Genomic DNA, 22,475 nt, shown 5'->3' on the forward strand with positions numbered 1-22,475 from the left:
CCCACCCGCGGGCGGCCGCGGCGCCGCCTGCAGGCCCCCGCCCCCCGCCTCCCGCCGCGCGGCGCCGCTCCCGCCTCAGGCACCGCCGCGGCCACCCCTGCGCCGAGGGGGGCGGGGCCCGCCTTAAAGGCGCAGCGCGGCGCAAGATGGCGGCCCCCTGGCTGTGGCTGCTGGGCCTGGCGGCCTGGGCCCGGCCGGGCTCCGCGCTGCCGCCGCCGCCCCCGGACGCGGAGGTGACGTTCGTGCTGCCCGCGGGGCGCCGCGAGTGCTTCTACCAGGGGGCGCCCGGCAACGCCTCCATGGAGGCCGAGTACCAGGTGCCGGGGGGCGGGGCCGCAGCCGGGAGCGGAGGGGGCGTGGCTTGAGGGATGGGGGCGTGGTTTGTACCAGAGGGGGGGCGGGGCTTGTGGGAGGGGGTGGGGCTCTACCGGCAGGGGGCGGGGCTTGGGTTGGAGGCACCGGGAGGGGACCGGGGTGGGTACCGGAGGGGGCGGGGCTTGGTGGGTTGGGGGCGTGGTTTGTGCAGTAGGGGGGTGGGGCTTGTGGGAAGGGGAGGTGCCGGTACCGGCAGGGGGCGGGGCTTGTGTGAGGGGGCGGGGTCGGTACCGGAGTGGGCGGGGCCTGGCTCGGAGGCACCAGGGGCACCGGGAGGGGACCGGGGCCGGTACCGCAGGGGGCGTGGCCGGTACCGGAGAGGGGCGGGGGTTGTGCGAGGGGGCGGAGCCTGGGTCGGTGGCACCGGGAGGGGACCGGGGCCGGTACCGGGGCCGTACCGGGGTGGGGGGGCACCCCCAGGCCCCGTACCGGGGGCACCGCCGGGACCCGCAGCCCACGGGGACGAGGCACCGGGAGGGTCCCGGTGACGCTGGGAGGGGCACGGGGGGGAACGGGCCCGGCACCGGAGCAGAAGGAGGAACCGGAGGCGGGGGGGGGGGTCCCGGTGTCTCTGCAGGTGATCGGCGGCGCGGGGCTGGACGTGGATTTCTCCCTGGAGAGCCCCTCGGGGCTGCTGCTGGTCAGCGAGCACCGCAAGTCGGACGGCGTCCACACGTGAGAGCGGCACCGGCGGCACCGGCACCGACGGCACCGGCCCCGGCCCCGCGCTCAGCCCCCTTTTCCCCCCCTGTCCCCGCAGCGTGGAGCCCACGGAGGCGGGCGACTACAAGCTGTGCTTCGACAACTCCTTCAGCACCATCTCGGAGAAGCTCGTCTTCTTCGAGCTCATCTTCGACAGCGCCCAGGACGACGCCGACGCCGCCGACGCCTGGCTGGAGGCAGCGGAGCCCGAGGACCTGCTGGACGTCAAGATCGAGGACATCAAGGTGCGGGGGGACCGGGGGGGAGGGCACAGGATTTTGGGGAGCCGAGTGAAAGCGTTTTGCACTTTTATCTGTTTTTTTTTTGTTTATTGTTTTTTTTGTGTGTTTTTCTGTTTGTTTTTTGTTTTTTTTTTTTTTTTGTTTTGTTTTGTTCTTTTTTTTTGTTTTTGTTCTGTTTTTTTTGTTTGTTTGTTTTTGTGTTTTTTTTTGTTTTTCTATTTTTTGTTTTTTGTTTGTTTTTTGTTTTTGTTTCTTTTTTTCTGTTTTGTTTTTTTTTTTGTGTTTTTTTTGTGTGTGTGTTTTTTTTGTTTTTTGTTTTTTTTTGGTTTTGTTCTGTTTTTGTTTTTTTTTTGTTTTGGTTTTGTTCTGTTTTTGTTTTTTGTTTGTTTTTTATTTTTTGTTTGTTTTTCTATTTTTTTGTTTGTTTTTTTTTGTGTTTTTGTTTGGTTTTGTTTGTTTCTTTGTTTTTGTTTCTTTTTTTGTTTGTTTTTTGTTTTTCTGTTTTTTTGTTTTGTTTTGTTTTTGGTTTTGTGTTTTTATTATTTTTTTTTATTTTTTTGTGGTTTTTTTTGGGGTGGGGGGGGGGCAGGAATCCATCGAGACCATGCGGAGCCGGCTGGAGAGGAGCATCCAGATGCAGGCGCTGCTGCGAGCCTTCGAGGCGCGGGACCGCAACCTGCAGGAGAGCAACCTGGGCAGGGTCAACTTCTGGTCGGCCGTCAACCTGGGGGTGCTGGTGCTGGTGGCCTTCCTGCAGGTCTACCTGCTCAAGAGCCTCTTCGAGGACAAGCGGGCCGTGCGGACGTAGCGGGGGGGGCGCCGGGACGTGCCCCCCTGCTCCGTAAATTGCTGCTTTTCCTCTTTTCCCCCCCGTAATGATTAAAATCGGCTTTGTAGCCCGGTGTCGCGGCTGGTTTGGGGTTGAGGGGGGGTCGAGTGCACGGGGCACGGCCGCAGCTCCGCGCTGTTTTTCTTGTCTCTGCACCCCCGGGGGCTGGATCCCCAAAAAAAAAGCCCCCCCGGAAATGTTTCTGAGGCACAGGAGCTCCCATTCCCCAAGCTGGATGATGAAATTGGGGGTTAAACAGGCAAATTGGGGGTTAAACAGGCAAACTGGGGAGTTTGACGCTGACTTCAGGGCACCCCTTGACTCCAGACCCTAAAAACCCCCCCTTTAGACCCCAAATGCCCCTGGGGGGCCCCAAAAGCCCCTTCTGGACCCCCAAAACCCCCCTTTAGCCCCCAGTAGCCCCCCGAAGAGGTGACAGAAACCACCAAGAAGCGCCGGAGCCTTTCACCCTTTTTTTTCCCTTTATTTCTTTTCTTTCGTGTTCTCTTTTTTTTTTTTTTAATTTGTTTCGTTTTTTTTTTTAGTTTATTAATAGGGTACAGAACGGAGGCACTTACACGGCGGCAAACAGAAGGGACAGGAGGGAAGCGTGCTGGTCTTTTATTTTTTTTTAGGGCCGGGGGGGGGTAAAAAAGCCCCCGAGCCGCTGGCGACGCTGGGGGGGGGCAGCCGAGCACCCCCCGAAAAGCTCTGCCCCGCCAGCGCGGCAGGCTGGGGGGGGTCGGGACCCTCACCTGGGGGGGGGCCCGGACCCCTGAGACCCCCCCGTTAAGGCAGCTGGTGCTGCAGCCCCATCTCCGTGCCCCCCCCCCTCCCCCAAACCCCCGGGGGCGGTGTTTTTAAAAAAAACTACTTTTTTTTTTTTTTTTTTTTGCCTTTTTTTTGCTGTTTTTATACAATCCGTACAGTCCGTAGAAATATTTACATCCTCCGCTCCCAGCCGCGGGGAAAGGCACCGTGGACGGGGGGGGGGGACACCGCCGCAGCTCCGGGGGGGGCTCTGCACGTTTTTGGGGCTCCCCCCCCCTCCTCGGGCCTCCCCCCGGGGCTTTGGGGCGCAGCGTTAACGAGGTGACTTCGTTAACGAACCGCTCCCGGCCTGGGTTCCCCTGGAGAAATTTTCCTGGAAGCTCTAAAAACAAAAAAAACAAAACCAGGAGATAAAAAGGCTACGGGGCACCAGCCATCGGCTCCCGGGAGTTTTGGGGGAGAAAACTGCAATTCGCTAAGTTTTATATATAATATATTAATACAAAAATTCTGGGGGGAGGAGGAGGAGGAGGAGGAGGAAGGCAGGAGTCTGCTCAGCCTCGGCTCGCCCGTCCCCACCTCGCACATCGGACGCTGGGGGGGTCGTGGGGGGGCGTTTCTGACCGAAAAAGTGCAATATTCGCCCCCCCCAGAAAACCAGAATCCTCCCCGTTTCGGTGGCCGGGGCGGAAGCGCTCTGCTGAGCCGACGGCGGGTGGGGGGGGGTGGAAAAAAATCGAGAGATGAGACGCGGGGGGGGGAAGGGGAGGCCCGGGGGGGCCCCCCCCCCCCCCAACCCCTTTTTTTCTTCTTCCCCGGTGGCCCCCCCAATTTGGGGGGGGGTTAATCGAGGAGCGAGGGCTCGGCGGGGCGGATGATGGTCGGCCGGTTCGGCGCCGCCGGGGGTCTCCTGCTGCGGAGAGAAGGGGACAGGGGGGGTGTGGGGACGGGGGGGCACAGCGAGGGGTCCCCCGGACGAGGAGGGGACCCCGGGGGGGGTCAAGGAGGGTGTGGGACCCCCCCCCCCCCCAAATTGAGGCCGGGGGCTTACCTGGGCACGCCGGGGGGGATGCCGGGGGGGATGCGTGCCGGCCGCGAGGGGATCTGGGGGGGGGCTGAGAAGGGGTCGTGGGGGGCAGCGAAGACGTTTTGGGGTCCGGGGCGCGAGGGGATGGGGGGGGCCGTGAAGGGGGACGGCCCCCCCCCCCCCCGCGGGGACGGGGATGAGCGGCGGGCCCGGCGTCGGGCCCCGCACGGCCGGGGGTCGGCCCGGGGGGAGCACGGCCGAGACGGGGCGGCGCTGAGGTGGGGGGCTGCGGGGGGGCACGGTGGGGGTGAGGGGGGGGTGCAGTGTGCTGCGGACCCCCCCCGGATCCCGCTGAGCCCCCCCAGAATCCTGCTGAGAGCCCCAGAACCCCTCCAGACCCCCCCAGAACCCAGCTGAGCCCCCCTGAAACCCCCTCAGGACCCCCCCAAACCCCCACTGAGCCCCCCAGAACTGCCCCAGGACCCCTCCAGAACCCTGCTGAGGCCCCCCAGAACCCCCCTGAACCCCCCCAGATCTCCCAGAACCCCACTGAGCCCCCCCGGACCCCCCAGGACCCTCCTAGAACCCCACTGAGCCCCCAAGAAGTCCCCCAGAACCCCCCCAAGCCCCCCCTGGACCCCCCAATAGTCCTCCAGAACCCCACTGAGCCCCCCCAAACCCCCCAGAGCCCCCCCAGAACCCCTCTAGAACTCCCCAGGACCCCCCAGAACCCCCCAGAATCCCACTGAGCCCCCCCGAACCCCCCAGGACCCCTCTAGAACCCCCCAAGCCCTCCCTGGACCCCCCACAAGTCCTCCAGAACCCCCCAGAGCCCCCCCCAAACCCCCCAGAGCCCCCCAAGAACCTCTCCAGAACTTCCCAGGACCCCCCAGAACCCCACTGAGCCCCCCCCAAACCCCCCAGAGCCCCCCAAGAACCCCTCTAAAACTCCCCAGGACTCCCCAAACCCCCCAGAGCCCCCCCAGAACCCCTCCAGAACTCCCCAGGACCCCACTGAGCCCCCCCCAAACCCCCCAGAGCCCCCCAAGAACCCCTGTAAAACTCCCCAGGACCCCCCAGAACCCCTCCAGAACCCCCCACGACCCCCCCAGAACCCCCCCCCCAGCCCCCCACCTGTGCCCGCTGCCGGTCTGCAGCCAGGTGTCGTCCACGGGGGGGGGCACGGGGGTGGACACGGTGCTGGTGCTGATGTCTCCGATGATGCCCAGCGCCTCCTTCAGCGCGTGGTACATGCGCAGCATCTCGTCCCGCCGCTGCGCCTGCTCCGCCGACTCCTCCATCAGGCTGCCCTGGTCGGCCGACGAGTACAGGTAGGCCAGCAGCTCCGAGTGGATGAAGTCCTTGGTCTGCCGGGGAAAGGGAAAACGGGGGGGGGGGGGTGAAGCGGCCCCCAAAAAGGGCTTGGGGGGTTTGGGGTCGCTGGGACGAGGGGAGGGCGGCAGCGCGGGGTGGGCCGGTGGCACCGGTTTGGGAGGATGGGGGGGAAGTCATTGGGGAATCAAAAACCCCCTCAGCCTTTGCTCAAATCCTAAATATCCCCACTTGGAAGGGACCCTTAGGGATCACCCAGCCCAAATCCTAGAGTCCTAAATATCCCCAGTTGGGAGGGGACGAGGTGAATGTGGCCCCTCGGGGCTCACAGGGCGCACCAGTGGCCCCATTTTGTGAGAATTGAGGGGAAAAACCCCAAGAACCCAAACAGCTCCGCAGCCTTTGCTCAAACCCTAAACATCCCGAACTGGAAGGGACCCTTAGGGATCACCCAGCCCAGATTCTAGAGTCCTAAATACCCCCAGTTGGGAGGGGATGAGGGGTGGGCAGCCCCTTGGGGCTCGCAGGGTGCGCTGGTGGCCCCACTTTGTGAAAAACAGAAGGGAAAAATCATTGAGAAATCAAAAACCTCCTCGACCTTTGCCCAAATCCTAAATATCCCGAATTGGAAGGGACCCTTAAGGATCACCAGCCCAAATCCTAGAGCCCTGAATACCCCCATTTGGAAGGGACCCTTCGGGATCACCCGGCCCAACTCCCCGGCTCTCCAAGCACCGCGGCCGGGGGCTCGGCGTGCCCCGAGATGGGGGGGGCTGGGGGCTGATCCCACGGCACCGGGAGCCCCCCCGTTGTCCCCCCCCCGGCTCCCCGCTCACATTATTGATCATGAGGTGCATTATGGTCTTTGGCATGAGGTCGCGGATGGACTTGTTGATGATGCCCACGTAGGAGTCGACGAGGTTGCGGATGGTCTCCACCTGGCGCTCCAGCTGGGGGTCCATGGAGAAGGTGTTCTCCTGGGCGCCGTCCTCGTTCTCCGTCTGTTTTGGGGGGGTGGGATTAAGGGGGGGGCACCGGCACCCTCTTGTCCCCCCACCCCACGACCTCTTCCCACCCTAAACGGTGGCTTTGGGGGGAAAAAAACAGGATTTGGGAGCCAAAGGAGCGCGTCCCGCAGCAGGATCCTGGTGATGCTGCGGCATTTTGGGGGTCTTGTGGGGGTTTTGGGGTCCTGGGGGGGGGCAGTAGGGTTTTGGGGGGGGGTTTTTGGGGGTTTACTTGGTCTTTTTCCGGGTAAACGCCCGCCCGGAGGAAGGAGGCCTTCCAGCTGTCCACGTCCTCCTGGGAGTCGCAGGCCAGCTCGATCTGCCGCAGGTCCTTGTAGACGTTCCTGAGGGAAGGAGAGGAGGAGGATGAGCCCCAAATCCCTCCCGAAGACCCCCAAAACCACACAGGAACCCCAAATCCCTCCTGGAGGAACCCAAAACCATTTGGCCTCAGCACCAAGGAGCCCCAACTCCCTCCAGAAGGCCTCCAAAAATCACACGGGAGCCCCAAATCCCTATGGGAGGACCCCAAAACCACACGGGAGCCCCAAATCCTGCCAGGAGGCCCCCAAAACCACGCTGCTTTGGCACAGGGGAGCCCCAAATCCCTCCCAAAGACCCCCAAAACCACACAGGACCCCCAAATCCCTCCTGGAGGCCCCCAAAACCACACAACCTTGGCACCAGAGAGCCCAAATCCCTCTGGGAGGCCCCCAAAACCACGCTACTTTGGCACGGGAGAGCCCCAAATCCCTATGGAAGGCCCCCAAAACCACACATCCTCAGCACAGGGGATCCCTAAATCCCTCTGGGATCCCCGGGCATAAAATTTCGGCAGCTGCTGCCTCCCCCAGGGCGTTCCCCCCCCCCGGCCCGACCTCTGCTCAGTGTTGAAGATGGCGAAGACGTGCTTGGTGGACATGAAGCCCTTCTCCACATCCCGGATCTTCAGGTTGTCCAGGGGCAGCATGTATTTCTTCTCCTTCTCCTGGAAAAGGAGGGGAAAAAAAAAGCAGGGTGAGGGCGTTCGGAGGGGCTCTGCCCCCAAAAGGGACGTCCCGGCCACCCCGATCCTTCCCCTTCTTCGCCTCCTCCGCGATTTGCTGTGAAATCCGCGGGTTTTGGGGGTTTTGGTGGGTTGATTTCCAGGCTGGGTTCGGTGAGGCTTTTGCCACATCAGGAAGGAGCCAAAAAAAAAAAAAAGGTTGACCCCCAAAAAGAAGGTCCCTGACCCCAAATGGAGGACCCTGACCCCAAAAAGGAGGGTCCCCTAACCCTAAAGGAGGCGCCTGGTCCCAAAAAGAAGGTCCCTGACCCCAAATGCAGGCTCCCTGACCCCCAAAAGGAAGTCTGTGACCCTTAAAGGAGGCCCCCTGGCCCCTACAGGACACCCCTGACCCCAAAAAAGAGGGTCCCGACCCCCAAAAGAAGGCACCTGGTCCCAAAAGGAGGCCCCTGACCCCAAAAAGAAGGGTCCCCTAACCCTAAAGGAGGCACCTAGTCCCAAAAAGAAGCTCTCTGACCCCAAATGAAGGCTCCCCTGACCCCAAATGGAGGTACCTAGTCCCCTAAGGGAGGTGCCTGGTCCCAAAAAGAAGGTCCCTGACTCCAAATGCAGATTCTTCGACTCCAAAAAGGAGGGTCCCTGCCCCAAAAGGAGGCCCCTGGTCCCAAAAAGGAAGTCCCTAACCCCAAAAAAGAGGGTCCCAACCCCAAAAAGAAGGTGCCTGGTCCCAAAAGGAGGCCCCTGACCCCAAAAAGAAGGGTCCCCTAACCCTAAAGGAGGCGCCTGGTCCCAAAAAGAAGCTCCCTGACCCCAAATGCAGGCTCCCCTGACCCTAAAGGAGGCGCCTAGTCCCCTAATGGAGGCGCCTAGTCCCAAAAAGAAGCTCCCTGACCCCAAATGCAGGCTCCCTGACCCCAAACGGAGTGCCCCCATCCCCGGGGGTGCCCGTGGAGGTGCCGTGTCCCCCCCCCCCCCACCCCGTGGCCCCCCTACCTCCTCGTCCTTGTACCAGGACAGGGACTCCGCGGTCAGCACGAACCAGTACTCCTTGGAGCCGCCCTTCATGATGCTGATGTTGTTGATGGTCAGCCAGCCCCGACGGATCACCTGCGGGCACACAGGGGGGGGGGCAGCACCGGGGGCGTCCCGAGGAGCCCCCCCCCCCAAGGGACGGGAGCTTCGGGAGGATTAAAGCACCAAAATCCCGAAGTTTTCACCCAAATCCGCCTTATTCCCCTCAAAACGCCCCCGCTGCGTGGCCCAAGCGTCGCTGCTGGCATCCCGAAGCTGGACCCCAGACTCATTTAGGGGCTAACGAGCCCCCCCCTAGCTAATTTAGAGCTTAATGAGCCCCCCCCCAAGCTCATTAGAGGCTAACGAGCCCCAGCAGCCTCCCTTCCCCCCCCCACCCCCTCCACACCAATTTTGGGGATAAACCAGGGGATTTCTCCTCCATATTCCCAGTTCCCCCCCCCCCCCACTAACTTTGGGGATAAACCAGGGGATTTCTCCCCCATATTCCTATTTTTTACACTGTGGGGTCGAGCCCTCGCCCCCCCCCCCACCTCTCCTTTGGGGTCTCCCCGCTGAGCACCCCAATTCCTGGAGGATTTGGGATTTTTTTTGGGGGGGGTCCCAGCCTCGCCATAGCCCCTGCCCCCCTGGATCGCCCCGTGCCCCCCCCCAATTTGCAGGGTTAGTGCCTCCAGCCGGGTTAGTGGGGGGGTGGGGGGGGGAAAAAAGCGTGCCATGGGGTGGGGGGGGGGGGGCAGCCCGAAGCGGGGCCTGGGGGGGGGGGCAACGAAGGCTGGGGGCTGAGCAGAGAGGAGCTGGACGGAGTTCGGCACGGTTTGGGGGGAAAAATGGAAATTTTGGGGATGGGGAGGGGATGGGGAAGGGGAGGGGGGGGCCGTGCCGAAATCCTGGGGGGGGGGCACACACAGAAGTGGTTTTCTTGGCAAGGGGAGGGAGGAGGCGGGGGGGCGGCAGGGAGAGGGCTCTGCCCGCTGAGTGGCTCCGAGCACCCGTTTGGGTCTAAAAACCATCGGTTTGGCTTTAAAAAAAAAAAATCACGATTTTGGTTTTCAAAAGCATCGGTTTGGTTCTGAAAACCGCTGCTTTGGCTTTAAAACCCATCGGTTTGGCTTTAAAAAGCCTTGGTTTGGTTCTAAAAACAATCAGTTTGGGTCTAAAAACCATCAGTTTGGTTTTAAAAAGCAGCGTTTTGGTTCTAAAACCATCAATTTGGTTTTGAAAAGCACCATTTTGGTTCTAAAAGTCATCAATTTGGCTCTAAAAGCCATCGGTTTGGTTCTAAAAATCATCAATTTGGTTTTAAAAAGCACCATTTTGGCTCTAAAAGCCATCAATTTGGCTCTAAAAGCCATCAGTTTGATTCAAAAAGCCATCAATTTGGTTCAAAAAAGCACCGTTCACGCTTGGGGTTGATTTTTTGGGGGCTCACCCCCCCGGCCAGCTGCCCCCATTGGGGTGCTGGGGTCCAAATCAGAAGCCTCGAGCCCTTCCTTGTGCCCCCCCCGTGGGCTCAGCCTCCTGGGGGGGGGGGGCAGGATTGGGCCCGGGGGGGGCTCCCTGCGTTTTACAGGAGGTGCTGGGAGGAAATGGAAGCCTGCAAAGATTTGGGGAGGGGGCCAGGGGGGTCGAGGCTGCTTCCATTTCCTCCACCCTAAACCCCAAAAGCAGGGGCCGGGACCCCCCCCCTGCCTGCTGCCCCCACCCCGGAGGGAAAAGCTCACCCAGAGGACGGGGAAACTTCTCCCTCGGGGGGGATCCCAGCCCCCTGCCCCCCCCCAAAAAAAGTGAGCACGCTGGAGGAGAAGCTCTTTGGTGGCCAAATAACGGGCCCGAGGGGTTCCCCAAATTATGGGAAAAAAAGCCCAAAAAAGGCAGCTCTGAGCCCAAATCCCGGCCCAAAAAGCGGGTGGGGGGGGGATGACACCTCCCACCCCGGGGACCTGATGGAGGGGGGAGCGCGGCCACGGGGCGATTTCCCCCCTCCAGCCTCCTACTGGCGGGGGGGGCACCCCAAAAATCTCAAATTTTTCGGCCTCCTGCTCCCCTTTCCCCCCCCCTCGAGGTGTGGGGGCGACGGGGCCGGGACGAATTCCCCCCTCCGAGGGGCTCCAGGGTTTTTTTTTTGTTTTTTTTTTTTGGGGGGGGTCCTGCCCTGCTCCTGCCTCCGGCGTGCTCGGTTTTGGGGTGCGAGGGGCTCGGGGCTGGGGGGATTCCTGGCCGTGGTCTACCAGTACTACCAGTCCACACGGGTACTTACCAGTATCTCCCCCTTGGGGCGTGCAAAATTAAGGGGGGAAATGTAAAAAAACAAACAAAAAAAAAGCACAAAAGCAGGATGAGGAGACAGGGGGGAGAGAAAAAGTGAGGGGGGGGGGGAGGAGAGCAGGAGGCACGGAAATGGGAGGAAAAAAGCAAAAAACAGCGAGAGAAAACCAGTTACATGCTATTAATTAACATTTTCACAGCGTTAATCACTCGCCGCCGTCTATTCCGACCCAGAGGCGACCTCTGCATGACGTCCTGCCAGGCCTAGGACCATGCAAGGGGGGGCTCCCAGGCCCTCTCCATCCCCCCCCCCGACCCCCCAAAACCTCCATCCCCACCTCCAAACCTCGTGGGGGTCCCGGGGGGGCCGTACCTGGTTGGGGACCGCTCGCTTCTTGTTGGTCTGCGTGTTCCTCTGCTGGGCGCTGGGGGTGAAAGAAAAAAAAGGGGGGGGGGGATTGGAAATTTAGGAGGGGAGGGGGACGGTGCCCAGACCCCCCCCGGGGCCGTGCGCCCCCCAGCCGGGCTGCCAGGAGTGCTGGAAGGAAGAGCTGAGGTGTTTTTTTTGCCCCCCCCCCTCCCCATGCCCTGGGAATTAGGGCCAGCAATTTGAGGAGCCCCCTCCCCGGATGGGGGGGGGCACCTGTTTTTGGGGTGGATTTGCTTCCTTCCAGTCCTTCTCTCCGGGCAGGCGGGCGGCGTCCGACCCCGAGGGGCGCGGGGGTGGGAAACTGTTAAACAGAGGTCAGAAAGCCCCAAAAAAAATCCCGGGGGGGGGGCCCCCACCAAGCAGCACGCCACCTCTCCACCTCCTGGCGGCCCCCCCACCCCAAAGCGGGGACCAAAAAGCCGCGTGCCTGCGGGGGGGGGGCGCTACCTGTACCTGTCTCTCCTGAGCACCCACGGGGCCGCGGGGGGCGAGGCGAATAGGCAGGAGGGGAGGGGTGGGGGGGGGAACAAAATTCGGGAGAACCGTTAGAAATCGCTCAAAAGCACCTGGGGGGGGTGGCAGCACCCCCGGGGGGCTTCCCTGGCCTGGGGGGGGGAGCTGGGGTTTGTCCTGGGGGGCCCTAAAAAGCCCCCTCCTGGGGGTGAGCCCCCGGCCTCGTGCTCCGGGTGGGAGCTCAGCGCATGCAGGGTCGTCATGCTGCTGCTGCTAATGCTGCTGCTAATTAATGATGCTGCTAATTACGCCGCTAATTACGCTGTGGGTACCCACCCTGTCGCCAAGTGCTGCTCAGTGTAACAGCTGGGGAGAGGGAGAGGTTCGGAGGAGTCCGGAGCAAGAGAGAGAAAGAGACAGCGAGGTGGGGAGAGGAGCAAAAAGAGAGGTTAGGGGGGGGGGAGGAGGAGGAGGAGGGGAGGAAGAGGAGGAGAGGAGGAGAGGAAGGCACCCAGGGGTGAGGGGGGAGACGGGAAGGGAGAGGAGGGGGGAAAAATGAGAGAAAATAAGAGGTGGGGGGGAAGAGAAGATGGGGAGGGGGCTCCTGGGGCGCGAGGGGTGGCTCCGGCCCCGCAGGGTGATGCTGCTGGGAGGAAGAGGAGGAAGGACGGGAGGAAGGCTGGGGACAGAGAGACAGGGACAGACTGACGGTTGGGGACAGCCCCCTCCTCGTGGCCCTGCAGCCCTGGGATGGCTCCGAGGGCCGAGCTCGATGCCCTCGGGGCCCCCCCTCTGCTCCCCCCGGGGTCACCGGGAGCCTCCTCGCCTTCCCCCGCAGGGCGAGCGGCCCTAAAATTACCTGAATTCACCCCAAAACCCCCCCGCGAGCAGCCCCGAAATGCTTCCGAGGCTGAACTTCAGCCTCGGGGTGATAAAGGGGAAGGTGAAAGGTGGCGGGGGGGCTCTGTGCCCCCACAGGCTGCGGGGGGAGCAGGGATTTGGGGCTGCGGCGCAAACCCCACAGCCCCCAAATCCCCGGAGAGCCCCCCAGGGGGGGTTTTGGTGAATTCAAATGGGGCTGGGGGGGGGTCGCCTGCTGCTCGTCGCCCCCCGCCGGGCACCGCGGCGTCGCCACTCACTTGGCGAAGCCGATGAAGTCCTCGTGGTTGGTGTTGATGTAGGACAGCTCGATGTCGATCAGCAGCAGGATCTGGGGGGACATCCCCGGTTAGGAGCCCCCCCCGGGATCTGGCTGCCGCCACAGGGGGCTTTGGGGTCGCCAGAGGGGGCTTTGGGGTCACCAGAGGGGGCTTTGGGGTCGCGAGGAGGAGCCTTGGGGTCACCAGGGGGGGCTTTGGGGTCATGACAAGGAGCTTTGGGGTTTCAAGGGGGAGCCTTGGGGTCACCAGAGGGGGCTTTGGGGTCATGACAAGGAGCTTTGGGATCACCAGAGGGGGCCTTGGGGTTGCGAGGGAGCTTTGGGGTCACAACAGGGAGCTTTGGGGTAGCAAGAGGGGGCCTTGGGATCACCAGAAGCAGCCCTGGGATCACCAGAGGGGGCTTTGGGGTCGCCAGGGGGAGCCTTGGGGTTGTGAGGGAGCTTTGGGGTCACGAGGAGGAGCCTTGGGGTCACCAGGGGGGGCTTTGGGGTGGCGAGGGGCCGCGCTCACCTGGTCCTTGGTCTTGCCCTCGCGCTCCCTGATGTGCGTGGTGACGATCCGCTCTGTCTCCTCCCGCAGCCGGGGGTAGGAGCCGAGCTGGAAGGGAAGGGAGGGATCGAGGAGGAGGAGGAGGAGGAGGAGGAAGCAGCAGCCGAGCCCCCCCTCCTCTTCCCCTAATTCTTGGGGGGCTGCGGCAGCAGAGAAATGGGGGGGGGGGAAATTTCCTGCAGGGGGAAACGCCCTCGGGACCCTCGGAGCTGCCCCGGGCTCGCCAGTAATTAAAAAGGGGAGCCTTTCCCCCAAACTTTGGGGTAATTAACGCTTCTGAGAGTGAATGTCAGCGCTGGGGGGGGCGCCTCGGGACGTGGGATGGTGCTCGTTAGCAGGCAGCTCGTTAATTGCAGGCAGGGAGCTGCAGGAGGTGTCCCCAAGGATCGATCGAGCCCTGGGCGCATCCCCAGAGGCAGTGATTTGACACCGGGAGGGATCGAAAAACCCCACGGCGGGAGAGAATTCGGGCTGCAGGTCGTTTTTGGGGGGAAACCTTGCGGATTGGGGGGGTCGTGGGGCAGCCAGCCCCGGCCCCTACCTTGCTGGTGCACTGCCTGACCGTGTTGATGAGCTCCTGGATCACCAGGTCGACGCATTTCAGGCAGGGCTCCTTCAGCTTCACCACCTGCTTCTTCACGATGGCCTCGAACGCCAGGTCCGGGGTGAAGAGCCCGGTCCTACACGGGGTGGGGGGGACACCGGGGGGCAGGGGGAGGAAAAAAAAGGGGTTGTGAGGTCCTCAGGCTGCATCCTGATGAGGCTCAGCGCCGGGGAGCGGCTCCCTGCCTCCTTTTCCACCCCCCCGTCAGGCAGCAGAGGGTTGGGGTGGGTTTAGGATTAATTAGAATTAGTGCTCCTAATCCTAAACCCCTGGGATGAGGGGGAGGGTGTGGCGAGGAGCTGAGAAGCTGCCTTTTTGGGGGGGGTTTTGGGGGTTGGATGCGCCCCAAGTGGTCCCTGGGGAGGAGGGGAAGCTCTGGATTCCTGCTCTCCTTCCAAATTTCGAGGCTGAAGCACGCCAGGAAGGCTGGTGCCCCCCCAAAATCCCCTCCTGGGTCCGCACCCAGGCCAGGAGGGCACCCGAAGGGGACGGCTCTTCCCCTTGGGGAGGGGTTTCAGCTCCCTGCCCTCCCCTCCAGCTCCCCTCTTCCCCAGAAACGGGAAGAAAAACGGAGATTTCAGCAGCCAAACCCGGGAAAGGCTCCGAGGGGGCACCGAGGGGGCTCCGAGGGGGCACCCGCACCCCCTGGATCTTTTTGGGGACCCCCCCCAACACCTGCCTGACGCCGTGGATGTTCTTGATGGCGTAGCTGATCTCTCTCCTCAGGTCCTTCTCGTCGAACTCCATCTGGGCAGGAGGGGAGCCGCGGTCAGCAGCGCGTCGGGCGCCCCTGGGAGCCTGTCCCTGCGCCCCAGCGAGGGGCCGCCGCTCGCGGTTTTACCTTCACCAGCTCGAAAGGGAACCTCTCGTGGAAGATGCGGTTGATTCGGGCACCCCCCGACAGCTCGAGGGTGTCCACCTGGTCTCCAGAGCCCTCGATGCGCTTCTCGAAGTCCACGCCGAACTGCTGCACCATCCTGCAGGGGCATGCGGGCTCCAGATGAGCAGAAACCCACAGAAACCCCAGAGAAACCCCCGTAACCCCCCAGAAACCCCCCAGAAACCCACGGAATCCCACAGATTCCATCCAGAACCCCACAGAACCCCAGAGAAATCCCCAGAAACCCCACAGATCCCCTCCAGAACCCCACAGAAACCCCATAATCCCCAGAAACCCATCCAGAATCCCACAGAACCTCTCCAGAACCCTGCAGTACCCCACAGAAACCCCACAAAACCCCAGAGAAATCCCATAGAAACCCCACAGATCCCCTCCAGAACCCCACAGATCCCCCACAGCTCCCCAAACCCTGCCTGGCTGCGGGCTCAGCAGCAGAATCCACCTCTGGCTGCGCTTTGGGGAGCACACAAAGCTCCCCTTTTTACCCCAAAACGCCGCTTCTCCAGGCAATTCCCCAAAAGGAGCCCTGCCCGAGGAGCCCTGCCCGAGGAGCCGAGCCGATTTATTGTGGGGGCAGCGCCGGGGAGGGGGGGGGACTCACTGCAGCAGAGCTTTGGTTTTGCGCGTGGGGTCGTCGGGCCGAAAGTTCTTGTACTCCTCCACCTCCTTCTCCAGCGACAGCAGCTGGCTCTGCAGCTTGCTGCGCAGCGAGGGCAGCGTCTCCCGGATGTGGTTGGTCAGTTGCTAGGGGAAAAAATCAAAATTTAACCCCAAAAAATACATCCAGCCACCCGCCATCCACCTCCTTCTGCTCCAAATTGAGGTGGGGACGGCGACACCACAAAACGCCCCGAGGGAGCGCGGCGTTTCCTCCGGAGGGACGGAAAGCAGCCCCGGGGGAGGCAGGGAGCCCCCCGGCAGCCCCCCGTTTTAGGGGGGAGAAGCCCACCCACCTGGTTGAGGACCTTCTGCAGGTGGGGGGTGCCCATGCGGTCGGCCATGTGCCGGTAAGCGGGGTGGGAGAGGAAGAATTTGCGCTCGGCCGCCAGCGCCGCCCGGATGTCCTTCTTGCCGTCGATGTCCTTCTGGCTCCGGTTGACCACGCCGATGTAGCCTGGGGGGGACCCACGCCGGGCAGAGCCGGCCCCTTTTTGTTCCTGGAGCATCTTCAGGGCCCCCCCCTGGCGCTTTTTGGGCTCGTTTGGAAGTGGGGAGTGAGGTGGGGTTTTTTTTTTTTTTTTGGGGGGGGTTCCTCGTACCTCTGCGCAGGGGCAGCAGTTTGTTCTCCAGCACGTCCCGGGCGTCCGTGCCTTCGTCCATCAGGTCCAGCTTGGTGATCACGCCGATCGTCCGCAAGCCTGGGGCAGCCAAAAAAGATTAATTGATTAATGGATTGATCAATGAGTTGATCAGTTGATCAATGGATTGATCGAGGAATTGATCGATGGCATCGCCCAAAGGGATTGATCAATGGTATCGCCCAAAGGAACATTATCGCACAAAGGGATTGATCAATATCGCACAAAGGAACTGATCAATGGTATCACACAAAGGGATTGATCAATGATATCTTGATCAATGGTATCGCCCAAAGGAATCGATCAATATCACACAAAGGGATTGATGTTATCACACAAAGGGATTGATCAATGGTATCGCCCAGAATAATTGATCAATGGTATCGCCCAAAGGAACTGATCAATGGTATTAAACAAAGGGATCGATCAGTGGTATCACAAAGGAATTTACCAATGGAATCGCCCAAAGGAATTGATCAGTGTTATCAAACAAAGGAATTGATCAACGGTATCACCCAGAGGAATGTTATCACACAAAGGAACTGATCAATGGTATCGCCCAAAGGCACTGATCAATATCACCCAAAGGAATCGATCAATGGCATCGCACGGATCTCAGCGGAGAGGCAGAGAAATATGGGATTGGTGGTGAGGAAGGGGAGCGCTGCCCTTCCTCCCCCCCGAGGATCTCATCTCTCCCCTCAGAGGGAGAAGGGGCCGCAGGCGGCACCTCCGGCCCCCAAAACTGCCAAAATTCTCCGAGGCTCGGCGCCGCGAGAGCCGGGGAGGGGGACGAGGCCGCCTCACCTTGGGGATCCACCTCTTTGGCCATCTTGAGGGCGTCCGAGTTGGCCAGGTCCATGTTGGCGGGCGTGACGGCGAGGATCAGGCTGCTCTCCCTGCTGATGAACTGCAGGATCATGTCCTTGATCTGGTACTCGATGTCCTGCGGCTGGTCCCCCACCGGCACCTTGGTGATCCCCGGCAGGTCGATCAGCGTCAGGTTCAGCACTGGGGGCAGCGAGAGGGGCGGCTCAGAGCCTGCCGCTGGGGATCTCACCCCAAAAAGCCCTCGGAGACCCTCAGAGACCCTCAGAAGGGAGCCACCTTGCTCAGGAGGTGCCCCACGTCCCCCCAAAAAAACACCCTAGGGGTTGTTTCAGCTCAGCCAGGCGCTTGGAGCAGCCGGAGTTTGCTCTCAGGACACGTGCTGGCTTAAATCCCACCGGCAGCGTGCACGCAGACGGGTTTTCTCCCAAAAAAGCCCCATCTGAGACAAAAATCCCCGCTCACCGTGCGGCGAGTAGACGCGGAGGTTGATGGGGATGGGGGAGATGCCTTTGTTGGTGCCCGTCACCCGGTCGGTCTCCGCTTCGATCTCCTGCCGCACCTCGTCGAAGTCCGTGAACTTTTTGGATTTGCAGTGCAAAAACTCAGCATATTCTGGGGGAAAAAAAGGGGAAAAAAATAAATTCGTAGACAGTGCGGGTGGCCTGAGGCTGCCCGGCTGCGTCGGGGACCTCTCAGCACCACGAAGCTGAAGCAGAGGCAGCGAGGAGGCGCTGAGCCTGGCCACCAGCACGGCCCTGGGTGTTCCCCCCCTGCTTTTTGGTCCCTGCTGATGGTTTTTAAACGTTTTCCTGGTGGTTTTTAAGGGTTTTGTTGCTGGAAGGAAGGGCTGAGGCTCTGGCTGATGAGGCTCCGGGGTGAAAGCCGGGCTCTCCTCCTCGCGGTGGCCCCGTGGAGGGGGGGCAGCTCACCAGCCCCTCGCCAAAAAAAAAAGCCCACGCTCAAACCAAGCAGAATGGATCCCTAGATGTTCTCTAAAGGCTTTGGGAGAGGTCAAACGAGTGAGAATCGTGCCCGAAACATGCTGGGAACACTCAAACCGACCAGAATCATCACCGAAATGCTTTGGGAACGCTCAAACAGACCAGAATTATTCCATAAATGCTCAGGGAATGCCCAAACCAACCAGGATTGTTACCTAAATGCTCTGGGTACACTCAAATGGACCAGAATTATTCCATAAATGCTTGGGGAACGCTCAAACAGACCAGAATTGTTGCCTAAATGCTTTGGGAACGCTCATACAAACCAGAATTGATCCCCAAATACTCTGGGAATACCCAGACCAACCAAAATTGTTACCTAAATGCTCTGGGTACACTCAAATGGACCAGGATTATTCCATAAATGCTTGGGGAACGCTCATACAAACCAGAACTGATCCCTAAATGCTTTGGGAATGCCCAAACCAACCAGAATCGCCACCTAAATGCTCTGGAAATCCTCAAATGAACCAGAACTGATCCCTACATGCTTTGGGAACACTTGTACAAACCAGAACTGATCCCTAAATGCTCAGGGAATGCTCAAACAGACCAGAACCATTCCCTAAATCCTTTGGGAACGCTCACACGACCCAGAACCGTTCCCCAGACGCTGCTGGGTGCGTTTTGGGCCCCGTCTGCCAGGGGCTGCGCGTACCTGTCTTGGAGAAGATGAGCTGCAGGATGAGAGGCCGCCGGGTGACGATGCCGGAGCCGCGGGGAAGGAAATCCCTGCGGGAAATTAAAGGACACGAGGTCAAACGAGCTCGGGACGTGCCGCTCACCCCCTCCTCCCTCCGCAATCGGGGCTGGAAAGGGCAAAAACGGGGCTCGGACCCCAAAAAAACCCCAATCCCTTCACTACCAGCAGCTCCCCCCGGGGCTGAGCGCGCAGGAATTTGGGCCGAGGCTCCCCCGGGGTTGCCGTAACCGGGTTCAATTAACCAGGTTCAATTAACCGGGTTAATGAGGTGCCTGCGACCCGCCCCGTGGGTTTATCACTGCTTAACGACTTCCTGCAGGACCGGGAGGACGGGCCGGGCCCCGTGCAAGGGCGGCTGCCACCGCCGGCTCTATTTCGGTGCCGCTCGCTCGGCCGCGGTTTCGCTCTGATGCCGCACGGCCGCCACTTCCTCCCGGTGAAATCAACCCAAAAAGGCACAAAAAAATAACATTTTGGGGCTGGGGAAGCGTCGGAACGAGGGGCAGAGCACGAAGCATCCTCCAGAGCTGGCCAACACCCCAAAAACGTCGTCTCCCCCACGGGAGGAGGGCTCGCGAGCAGCCTTTGGGTGACTCGGGGGTGTGGGGGGAAGGAAATCCTCGTGGGGTGATGCCCTGCGTGGGCACGGAGGGAGGTCAAAGGCGTGCTGGGAGACGTGAGCACGGAGACAAACTCATTTCTGTAGCCATAACGTGTGGTTGTAGCTGTAAGAGCGAAGACAAACTCATTGTTGTGGACATAACGTGGCTGTAGACGTAAAAGTGGAGTCAAACAGGTGCTTGTAGACGTAAAACTGAAGTCACACCTGTGTTTGTAGATGCAGTCGTGAAGACAAACCCATTGCTGTAAACGTAACAGGTGTTTGTAGGCGTAAAAGTGAAGTCAAGCAAGTGTTCATAGACATAATTAGCAGACAAACTTATTTCTGTAGACATAATGTGTGTTTGTAGACGTAAAACTGAAGCCAAAGTCGTGTTTGTAGACGTCATTAAAAGACAAACTCATGCCTGTAGACGTAACGGGGGTTTGTAGACATAAAAGAGAAGTCAGAGAGGTGTTTGTAGACGTCAAAGGGAAGTCAAAGAGGTGTTTGTGGACGTAATCACGAAGACCAACCCCTTCCTGCAGACACCAGGTGTCTGGGGGTGTAAGAGCGAGGCCAACCTCCCGTTTGCAGCCCTAATCCCGACGGCCGAGGTGTTTGCAGCCAGACAAACCCCGCAGACGTCAGGCACCGAGCGAAGAGTCAACAGCAGAGCCGGATTTTCCCCTTCCTCAACGCCCCGGGACATCGGGGCCGTGTTTTTGGCCCCGCTGGTGCCCCCCCGGTGCCGTATAAAGCCCCATTGAGGCCGTCACAACGGCCCCATTGTCACCGCGGGGTGACATTGTCCTCGTGCTGACGCTCCCAGGGCTCCAGCGGGACGTCGATGGCGTTTGCCACGGCCGCTGGAGGCCTTTCAGCGCAGTGCCTTCGATCCCTGCTCCTCTGCAGAGCGAATCCGGCACCCGCCGAGGCTCACGGGGTGGTGAGATGAGCTCCGGGCACGCTGAATCCCAGCCCTGACGCGGGTTCGGAGCTGTGGAATTCATCTCCCGGCTCCTTTTTGGGTTTTTTGGGCAGCGAGGCAGCTCCTCCGAATCCTTCCCCTGTGCCGCGGGTGGCAGCGGTTCTGCAAACGGCTCCAAAACGCCCGGCTGCGGGGCGAAAATCCAGGCTGGAGGGGCCAGCGCCGTCCGCTCACCTCCTGCTGGAGCAGAGGGGGCTGTTTGGGTGGAATCGGTCCCATTTTTACCAAGTTTGCACTGGAAAACTTGCATTTTCCACCCGGCTGCCTTCCCTTCTCTTTTATTTCTTGCTTCCAAAGCGCAGGGCAGCACAGGAGCTCGGTATGAGGAGCCTGAAGCGTGGAGGGAGCTCAGAGCCCCTGCGGTTCGTGGCCCTGATGCCTCGTGGCTGTCCTGGGGGAATCTCAGAGCGCTCCCAGGAGAGATTTCACCGCAGGATTCCTCCATCCATCCCCCGACGAGCTCTGGCCCTCGTTATTTCGCTCCCCAACACCTTCATTCCCTCGTTATTCCACCCCAGGATGGTCTCCGTCCCTCGTTATTCCACCCCTCGTTATTCTGTCCCCCAGTCCTTCTCCTCTTCCTTTACTGGAGGAGGAGGCGCTGCCACGCCAAGGACACCAGAACCCCACCCTGGCCACAATTACCCCCTCATTACCACGGTCATTAACACGGGTGCATCGTTAGCGCCACCGGGACGCGCCCGGTCACAAAACCAGCCCGGGATGGAGGGCAAAGGGGAAAGGAAAAGGCAGGAAAACGTGAACAAAACCAGACAGAAGCGGGGAAAACTCGCACGGAGCCTTTGTGGATCCGTTTCCCACCCAGGATGGGAGCTGAGGGGGTTTCAGTGCCGCAGTCACACAGCCTAAAAGTTCCAAAAAGCCCCAAAAAAGACCCTAAAAGCCCCAAAAATGTTGGAAAAAGGCGTTTGGCTTCTGGTGTGGAGCGAAGCTGCGGCTGGTGGTCGGTGGATGGTGGCAGGACGGGACGAGGACGGCGTCGGGATGGGATGAAGGCGGTGATGGAGTCCGGATGATGAGGAAGATGAGGATGATGATGAGGATGATGAGGATGATGATGAGGATGATGATGATGACGACGAAGATGAGGATGAGGAGGGTGCCAGGCCGGAATCGCGGCGCAGGAAGCCGCCCATTGTTAACGCTGCGGCCTCCAGCCCTCGAGCGAGCAGGAGGGGGCCCAAAACCGGGGGGGGGAGGCTGAAAATATGGGGGTGGGGGCCCCAAAACTGAGGGTGGGGGTGCCAAAAACAACCAAGGAGGCCCCAAAAAACAGAGGGAGTCCGAAAACCGGGAGGGGGGGGGCAAAAAACAGGGGTGGGGGCCCCAAACCTGAGGGTGGGGGCCCCAGAAACCAGCAAGGAGGCCCCAAAGCTGGGGGGGGGGCTCAAAACCGGGGGGGAGAACCCCAAAATGGAGGGGGAGGACCCCAAAACGTGGGGAGGACCCCAAAAATCGAGGGGGGGAGGGGCTGGGTGGGGCCGGGCCCTATCGGGCGGGCGCAGGGCCCCAACGGGGGGGGGCCGGGGGGGCCCCGCCGCTATCGGCCCGCCCGCAGGCCTCCCCCCCCCCCCGCCTTTGGAGGTTCCGTATTCACAAAGCGCCCCTACGCCAGCGCCGCGCTGCCCCGCCCCGCGCCCTACGCCGGCGGCGTAAGGAGCCGCGTAGCGCGCCGCGCACTTTGCGTAGGGCGCCGCGCACCTTGCGTAGGGCTCCGCAGGCGCCGCGCCGCGCGCTGCGCGCTTTGCGTAGGGCGCCGCGCACTTTGCGCAGGGCGCCGCGCAACTTGCGTAGCGCTCCCCGCACTTTGCGCAGGGCGCCCCGCGGGCCCCGTCCGCGATTCACGAAGCGCTTTTACGCCGTTTCCGCGGCCGCCGCCGGCCCGGCGCTCACCGGCCTACGAAGTTCTCGAGGACCGAGCTCTTGCCCGCGCTCTGCCCGCCCACCACGGCGATCTGCGGCAGGTCGAGGTGGCAGCTCTGCCCAATGGAGCTGAAGGCGTCCTGCAGCTTGTTGACCAGCGGGATCAGCTCCTCCATGCCGCGGTTCCCCATGGCGGCGGGGCGGCGGCGGCGGCCCGACTTCCCCTCCGCGGCTCCTCATCCGGCACTTGGCGGCGCGCCCCGCCCCGCCGCGCTCGGCCCGCGCCGCTATTGGGCGAACCGGCTGTCAGTCAGAGCCAGGAGGCAGCGGGAGTGGCTCGGCGAGCTGTCACTCAGAGGGGAAGGTGCCGCGCCCCGGTTCTCGCCGCTCATTGGCCGCTCGGCGCGCCGCTCAGGACTGGCAGCCAATGGGAAGCGGAGTTAGGCCGTCAGCTGAGGCGCGGCGCTGCTCCTCCCGC

The 22,475-nt window shown here is 61.3% G+C and overlaps 3 protein-coding genes across 3 annotated transcripts in view; 2 read left to right on the plus strand and 1 right to left on the minus strand.

The window, feature by feature from the left end:
- The first annotated feature begins 61 nt into the window (after window positions 1-61).
- Window positions 62-2,215, plus strand: TMED1 (transmembrane p24 trafficking protein 1). Its single transcript, XM_082781842.1, has 4 exons — window positions 62-317; window positions 953-1,050; window positions 1,136-1,322; window positions 1,909-2,215. Exons 1-4 carry the CDS (start codon window positions 147-149, stop codon window positions 2,125-2,127), a joined length of 675 nt encoding a protein of 224 aa, XP_082637968.1. The 5' UTR covers window positions 62-146; the 3' UTR covers window positions 2,128-2,215.
- Window positions 2,216-3,639: 1,424 nt separating this feature from the next.
- On the minus strand, window positions 3,640-22,220 carry DNM2 (dynamin 2). Its single transcript, XM_082781776.1, is given in 23 exon segments — window positions 3,640-3,832; window positions 3,971-4,111; window positions 4,113-4,232; window positions 5,081-5,313; window positions 6,115-6,279; window positions 6,518-6,629; window positions 7,164-7,273; window positions 8,285-8,398; window positions 10,584-10,595; window positions 10,965-11,016; window positions 11,811-11,840; window positions 12,614-12,684; window positions 13,145-13,231; window positions 13,725-13,863; window positions 14,467-14,534; window positions 14,629-14,764; window positions 15,290-15,432; window positions 15,642-15,802; window positions 15,948-16,046; window positions 16,794-16,997; window positions 17,280-17,429; window positions 18,477-18,550; window positions 22,028-22,220. Coding segments are annotated over 23 exon segments (2,652 nt in total). The 5' UTR covers window positions 22,189-22,220; the 3' UTR covers window positions 3,640-3,762.
- Window positions 22,187-22,475, plus strand: part of QTRT1 (queuine tRNA-ribosyltransferase catalytic subunit 1) — a gene marked incomplete at its 5' end in the record, with an annotated part of 3,185 nt that continues 2,896 nt past the window's right edge. Inside the window, 1 exon segment of the mRNA XM_082781724.1 lies at window positions 22,187-22,306. Coding sequence (XP_082637850.1) covers window positions 22,187-22,306 — 120 coding nt within the window.

The sequence above is a fragment of the Aythya marila genome, assembly GCF_965140915.1.
Source record: "Aythya marila genome assembly, chromosome: 32".
Lineage (NCBI taxonomy): Eukaryota > Metazoa > Chordata > Aves > Anseriformes > Anatidae > Aythya > Aythya marila.